The 7,419-nt window shown below is 47.7% G+C and overlaps 1 protein-coding gene across 1 annotated transcript; it reads left to right on the top strand.

Annotated features, from left to right (window-relative positions):
• Positions 1–1,981: 1,981 nt before the first annotated feature.
• Positions 1,982–7,419, top strand: SUPT20HL2 (SUPT20H like 2). The gene is made up of 3 exons (XM_054472665.1): positions 1,982–2,060; positions 2,184–2,386; positions 2,565–7,419. Exon 3 carries the CDS (start codon positions 2,585–2,587, stop codon positions 5,033–5,035), a length of 2,451 nt encoding a protein of 816 aa, XP_054328640.1. The 5' UTR covers positions 1,982–2,060; positions 2,184–2,386; positions 2,565–2,584; the 3' UTR covers positions 5,036–7,419.

Here is a 7,419-nt window from a genome sequence, read left to right as displayed (position 1 = left end):
GCCTTGTTGGCTTTAATACTTGGGAAAAAAAAAAAAAGCCTTACATGAAATTGCCCATTTCACTTGGATGGAATACAAATTCACTTCTCCATATGCCCAGATATATGACATAGCACATTATCTACAAAATTAAGAATGAATGGGGCCGGGCATGGTGGCTCATGCCTATAATCCCAGCACTTTGGGAAGCCAAGGCAGGTGGATCACTTTGAGGTCAGGAGTCCAGACCAGCCTGGCCAACATGGCAAACACTGTCTATACTAAAAATACAAAAATTACCCAGCTGTGGTGGTGCACACCTGTAGTCCCAGCTACAAGGAAGGCTGAGGCAGGAGAATTGCTTGAACACGGGAGGAAGAGATTGCAGTGAGCCGAGATCATGCCACTGCACTCCAGCCTGGGTGACAGAGCGAGACTCAGTCTCAAAAAAAAAAAAAAAAAAGAATGACCGATTTCTCCCACTTCTCTTCAGTCCTAAATGTAGCTAATGCTGCCAGTGCCCTGTCCATCTCCCCTTGGCACTCACCATTTCTGTACACACAGACAGAGTCTTACTGCAAGCACCTGTGACTCTGTCTGAGAACATCCTCAAGCCACATCAGCATGGGTGGCCCCTGTATGTGGCAACCAGAAGTGTCAGGAAATAATGCTCCCAGCACTGTCCTAAGTCAATGAGAAAGAATTGGATGAATAAATACCCCAGCTTCTTTGCCTCTAGGGAAGAACAATCTGAGGCTTATTCTGTACTGTCTTCCAAGGTCCCCAGCGTGGACCCGTTGTCCGGAGCTGGTCGTGCTCAGGAATACGTCTTTCATTGTCTGTTTTCCCATCTCTGACTCAGCTCCCCTTTCTGTCACCAATGTTTCTAAGGATTAGCACCCAAAGAAACTACTCCCACTCAAATCCTCTCCTCCGGGAATGCTTTTGGGGAAACCCAAGTGAAGACACAGGCAATTCACCAGCTGAAGATCGAGTCCATCCCATGGCAGGGCGGGCAGCTATACCTCTCTAATAAGTGAGATGCACCCTGGGATATCAGCTGAAGGAGAGGCAGAATTTCGATCACACTCATGAGTCAGAAAAACAGGCTATGGAGTAGTTCTCCCCAGAAAAACATTAATGATCTTGTCCAATAAAACAAACAAAAACAAACAAACTGGGAGATTTCAAGGCAACAAAGTTAATGGAAAACAATGTCCCATAAGTTACCTAAGACAGAATGATGACACTGCAAATCCATCATTAGGATCTTAGCTAAGGTCTACAGTTTACTCTAATCATTGAAAATTTATTGCCATCACCTGGAACAATTGTTCTCGTCCTTATCAGGTGCAAATCACCTTGTAGAAATGAATGGTTTCATGTCTCTCTACCATCCTGACCTGCAATCCATAGACAATGTAATGACCCACCACGTAATTTTTTAATCTGTAAGTGCCCTAACTCAACACATGGAGAAATAAAGGTGAGTAATTATGTAAATGAACGTCATGTACTGGTGCATCCACATGAACACCCCCAGGCGGGAGCTCACTGGACGACGACATGAAGAATCCTGACGCTTGCCACAAACCTGTGGCGTCTCCGGGCATGGAAGCACTACTACCGCGGGCTCATTCCGCAGCCCAGTGGCTGATACCAGCAGCAGTGCTGCCACTCATGGCAAGAGATTCCAAAAGTGCCAACAATTGTTGAAGTTTCCGCGAAGACCAGTGACAACTTCCCATGATTTCCCGACAGTGGTATTCCTGTGAAAACTGATGTCTATGCACGGTACGAAAGATGTGTCTATACTGTCGTTAGTGGCTCGTGCTTTTGCATGTACGCTTTCAAGGTGAAATGGCAAGTAGTCGAGTGCCGGTGCGGGCAGCAGACCCGGAAGTGCAGCGAGTGAGCCTCGCGCCCAGGAAGCCAGAGAAGCAGGGGGCGCCTGGAATCTGCGGTGTGCGGCAAATGCGCACGCGCGCAGTCGGCGCACAGTAGCTGACCCCGGCCCTCCCGTTCATTTCCGGTGTAGCACTCAGAGACGCGAAGCCCAGGCCACGACAATCACCCCTCAGGTACCGATGTTTTCAGAAACCCTCAAACAGATTGGGTAGCGCTTCCCTGGGGGCAAGTTTCTGGGCAGGTGCCCAGACACGCCTAGAGGCTGAACCCGGCCCTCCCGCTCACTTCCGTTCCAGGTCGCAGAGACGCGAGCCCGGCCACGACGACCCCTCAGGTACCGATGTTTTCAGAAACCGTCAAACAGATTGGGTGGCTCTTCCCTGGGGGCAGGTTTCTGGGCAGGTGCCCAGACGCGCCTAGAAGCTGACCCCGGCCCTCCCGCTCAGTTCCGTTCCAGGCCGCAGAGACGCGAAGCCCGGCCACGACGACGACCCTTCAGGTACCGATGTTTTCAGAAACCCTCAGATTGGGTAGTGCTTCCCTGGGGGCGGGTTTCTGGGCAGGTGCCCATGTTGAACTCAGTGTGGACTTGCGGCGTCTTGCGGGCCTGTAGATTAATATGACAGCCGTGATTCCACCCTGCTTCACCAATGCACATGCGTTTTCTCTCCTCTTAGGGGCCCTGTTTTCTGTTACAATGGATCGAGATTTAGAACAGGCTCTGGATCGCGCAGAGAATATCACTGAAATTGCCCAACAGAGACCTCCTAGGAGGAGATACTCACCTAGGGCGGGAAAAACTCTACAGGAAAAACTTTATGACATTTATGTTGAAGAATGTGGAAAAGAGCCTGAGGATCCTCAGGAATTGAGAAGCAATGTAAACTTGTTAGAAAAGCTTGTTAGGAGAGATTCCTTGCCATGTTTACTGGTCAATCTATACCCAGGCAATCAGGGGTATTCTGTGATGCTCCAGAGAGAAGATGGGTCCTTTGCAGAGACCATTCGGCTGCCTTACGAAGAAAGGGCATTGCTCGACTACTTGGATGCAGAAGAATTACCCCCTGCTTTGGGTGATGTCCTGGATAAAGCTTCGGTTAACATTTTTCATAGTGGGTGTGTCATAGTAGAAGTTCGTGACTACAGGCAGTCCAGTAATCTGCAACCTCCTGGTTACCAAAGCAGGCATATTCTCCTACGTCCAACGATGCAGACCTTAGCCCATGATGTGAAGATGATGACAAGAGATGGCCAGAAATGGAGCCAGGAAGACAAATTTCCGCTTGAGAGTCAACTGATCTTAGAGACAGCTGAACCACTGTGTCTCGATCCTTCTGTAGCAGTCGCCTGCACTGCAAACAGGCTGCTGTACAACAAGCAAAAGATGAAGACTGACCCGATGAAACAGTGCCTCCAGAGGTATTCGTGGCCCTCTGTAAAGCCACAGCAGGAGCAGTCTGACTGTCCACCTCCTCCTGAGCTGACAGTGTCGACTTCTGGCCAAAAAGAAGAAAGAAAAGCAGGTCAGCCTTGTGAGCTGAACATTGCTAAAGCAGGAAGTTGTGTAGACACATGGAAACGCAGACCCTGTGATTTGGCCGTGCCTTCAGAAGTGGATGTGGAGAAACTTGCTAAAGGGTATCAGTCCGTCACAGCTGCTGACCCACAGCTCCCAGTCTGGCCAGCCCAGGAGGTAGAAGACCCTTTCAGATTTGCATGGGAAGCTGGCTGTCAGGCCTGGGACACCAAGCCAAACATCACGCAGTCGTTTAATGATCCGGTTTTCAGTGGTGAAATATGGCCACATAAAAAAGCCAGGCAGAAGAGCCAGAAGTCTCCCTGGCAGCCCTTCCCAGATGACCATTCAGCTTGTCCCAGGCCTGGGTCAGAGACTGATGCTGGGAGGGCAGTGAGTCAGGCCCAGGAATCAGTGCAGAGCAAAGTCAAAGGTCCAGGCAAGATGTCACACAGCTCCAGTGGCCCAGCCAGTGTCAGTCAGCTCTCTCCATGGAAAACACCAGAACAGCCTGATCCTGTGTGGGTCCAGTCTTCAGTATTGGGGAAGGGAGAGAAACATCCACCTCCCCACACCCAACTTCCCTCAAGCTTGGGAAAGATTTCCTCAGGTAACAGTTTTCCCCCACAACAGGGAAGCAGCCCTCTTAAGTCTCCATTTCCTGCTGCTGCTGCTCCTGCTCCTGCTGTAGCTGCTGCTGCTGCTGCGGCGGCAGCGGTGGGGGCGGCAGCGGTGGGGGCGGCACCAAGTCATTCTCAGAAGCCCTCTGTGCCTCTCATTAAAGCTAGCAGGCGCCGTCCAGCTGCCCGGCCCCTCACCAGATTCGTAAAAATAGCCCCAGCCATTCAGGTCAGGACAGGCTCCACTGGCCTAGAGGCCATCAATGTGGAGGGCCCAGTCCGGGGAGCCCAGGCTTTGGGGAGCAGTTTCAAGCCTGTGCAGGCCCCTGGCTCGGGTGCCCCCGCTCCTGCAGGAATCAGTGGCAGTGGCCTTCAGTCCTCAGGAGGTCCACTACCAGATGCAGGGCCCGGTGCAGTGCAGGCATCTTCTCCAGCACCCCTTCAGTTTTTCCTAAATACTCCCGAAGGTCTCAGGCCTCTGTCACTCCTCCAGGTTCCGCAGGGCTCGGTTCTGACCGGCCCACAGCAGCAGTTCCATCAGCTGGTTTCCCTGCAGCAGCTCCAGCAGCCCACAGCTGCTCACCCTCCTCAGCCAGGGCCACAGGGTTCCGCATTCGGTTGGAGCACTCAAGGGCAGGCCTTTCCTGCTCAGCAACTTCTTAACGTGAACCTCACTGGAGCAGGTGGTGGTCTGCAGCCCCAGCCCCAGGCTGCTGTGTTGAGTCTGCTTGGCTCTGCCCAGGTTCCTCAGCAGGGTGTCCAGCTCCCCTCTGTCTTGAGGCAGCAGCCACAGCCGCTGCTGCTGCTGCTGCAGCAGCAGCCACAGCCGCTGCAGCCACAACCACAGCCACAGCAGAACCAGCTCCAGACACAGCCTTTGAGAGTCCTGCAGCAGCCAGTGTTTTTCGCAACAGGTGCTGTTCAGGTAGTGCAGCCACATCCAGGTGTGCAAGCAGTGAGCCAGTCGGTAGGTCAGACAAAGGGAGGCAAGCCAACCCCTCCAGCGCCCTGAGGCTTGTGGTAGTTTGTCTCTCTTTTAAAAGCACAGGAGCACTGACCCAAATGAATTCCCAGTTTTTACTTGAGTTTTGTTTTTTTTCTCATGTTTTGGTATTTTACATTTTAAAATACACATTTTACACAGAAGCACAATCCACTGATTTTTATTTAGAAACGGAAGTGATTTCCTAAAGGGGCATTGTTTTGCTTAAGTTACTCCTTTTGTTGTCATTGCTGTTGATATAATTATTTTTAATATAGTATTTTACAGTGTCCAAATCCTAACCAGGTTGAGTTTAAACTTGTGAAGCATATTTCTCTAGAGCCATCAAATGGCAATACCAACAATGTTGTTAATATTTTAACAAGATTTTAATTTTAAGTTAATATTTTAACAAGAAGAGCGTGATTTAAAATTTTTAATGGTGATAAAAACATATAATCTAAAATGGACCACCTTCACTATTTTAAGTGCACGGTTCAATAGTATTAAGTCCACCCCCACGGTTGTGCCGCAGATCTCAAGACCATCTTGCAACACTGAAACTCATGCCCGTTGAACACCAGCTCCCCATTCTCCCTCATCCAGTCCCTGGCAGCCATTGTTCTACTTTCTTTCTCTATGAGTTGACTACCCTGGCCATTTCATGGAAGTGGAATCATATGGCATTTGTCACTTGGTGAGTGGCTTATCTCACTTGGCATAATGTCCTCATGATTTATCCCTGCTGTCTCATGTGACATGAAGGTCATTGCTTTTTAAAAATGGTCTCACTGTACATAATATATATGAAAGTGACCTATGAACTCTGAGAAACCTCTTTCAGAAGAGTGTAATTGTATTTCCATTAATAGGTTTATGCACAATATATGGAATGGAATTATTACACATTCATTTTGAAAAATGAAAAGAAAGTACAGTACAGTGATGCTTGTCACACTGCAATTGAGTACATAGAAGACCTCCAAAGCTGTGGAATGGAATTAGTGGCAGATTTGCTTGTGTGACAGTCCCCTGCCCTTTCAAAGGCCCTGTCTGCACCTAGTGCTCCACAGAGCAAGGCTTTCTCACTGGCTTTGAAAAGGCTCTTTTTGGATGTTTTGTGTGCTCTCTTTACAAAATCATTTACATTTTTTGTAGGTTGTTTGCAAGAAGTTAATAGCGAAACATTTGAAAATCCATTTTATTGGTTTGCTTTTCAAATATTTGTAGCCTTGTTTCTTAAGTAGAACCCCCGTCTTTGTCTTTTTCTCTTTGTTGATGCATCATCATCAGTTGTTCAGCTGTTTCTGCTCCCTCATTTTTTCCCTTGTTCCAGTGAGACTCAAAGAACCATGAACTTTTGTGCCCTTTTGTTTTCCCTTTCTTTTTTCTTTTTTAACAACTAAGGGGTAATCACAGAACAACCAACCATTGTAAAGTACAATTGTAAAGTGGCATTTAGTACATTCATGATGTTGTACAACTACCACTTCTGTTTCCAAAACATTTTCATCACCCACCAAGAAATCTGTGTACCCATTAAGCACTAGCTTGTCATCTTCACACCCCCAGCCTCTGGCAACCACCAATTTGCTTTCTGTTTCTATGGATTTACCTAAATATTTCCTGTAAATGTAGTCATACAGTATGTGATCTTTTGTGTCTGGCCTCTTTCACTCGGCATAATGTTTTTGAAGTTCTTCCATTTTGTAAAATGTATTGCTACTTCATTCCTTTCTGTGGTTCAATAACATTCCATTGTTTGTATATAGCACATTTTTGTTTATTAATTCTTCTGATGATGGACACTTGGGTTGTTTCTACCTTTTGGGTGCTGTGCATAGAGCTGCTGTCAACTTTCATGTACAAGCATCTGTTCTAGCACCTCATATTTTGCTCTGTTAAAACCTTGAAGGGCACCCTATGTAATACTAGTTTTTCTAGGTACGCATGTATATTTCTCTGTTTTTTGCCTTAACAAAATAGAAGGAAATTTGATCTGGCATTCCAAAAGACATCAGTAAAGAGACAGGTATCCAGTGAATCTTACTTGATGAACCCTTTTACTAATGTGCTACCGATGCTGTTAAAGATTTGACCAACTTCAAGCAAACACATCGAATTTCCTAAGTGACACCAAGTCCATCAGAGCAGCCTGGACATAATTGGGAATGGTGCCTGCACTTTTAAGAAGCGAACGAGTGCAATGACCAGTTGTAGAGAAGAGTTTATGCATGGCCTTCAGAGCTAAGCAGTGACCTGAATTCAGTATGTCACCAAATTTGGCGTGCTTTCTCCTTTGCCCCCTGCTTCTTTCAAGTAGGACATGGAGACAACAGCCAAATTTGTGCTTCAGTGATGTGACCTTCCCTTCCCAGGCAGGCAAATAAATTGAGTTTTGTTTCTGATTATCA

The sequence above is a fragment of the Pongo pygmaeus genome, chromosome X (genome assembly GCF_028885625.2).
Source record: "Pongo pygmaeus isolate AG05252 chromosome X, NHGRI_mPonPyg2-v2.0_pri, whole genome shotgun sequence".
NCBI classification, from domain to species: Eukaryota; Metazoa; Chordata; class Mammalia; order Primates; family Hominidae; genus Pongo; species Pongo pygmaeus.
Note: the sequence above shows the minus strand (reverse complement) of the source record. Positions and strands in the feature narration are given on the sequence as shown.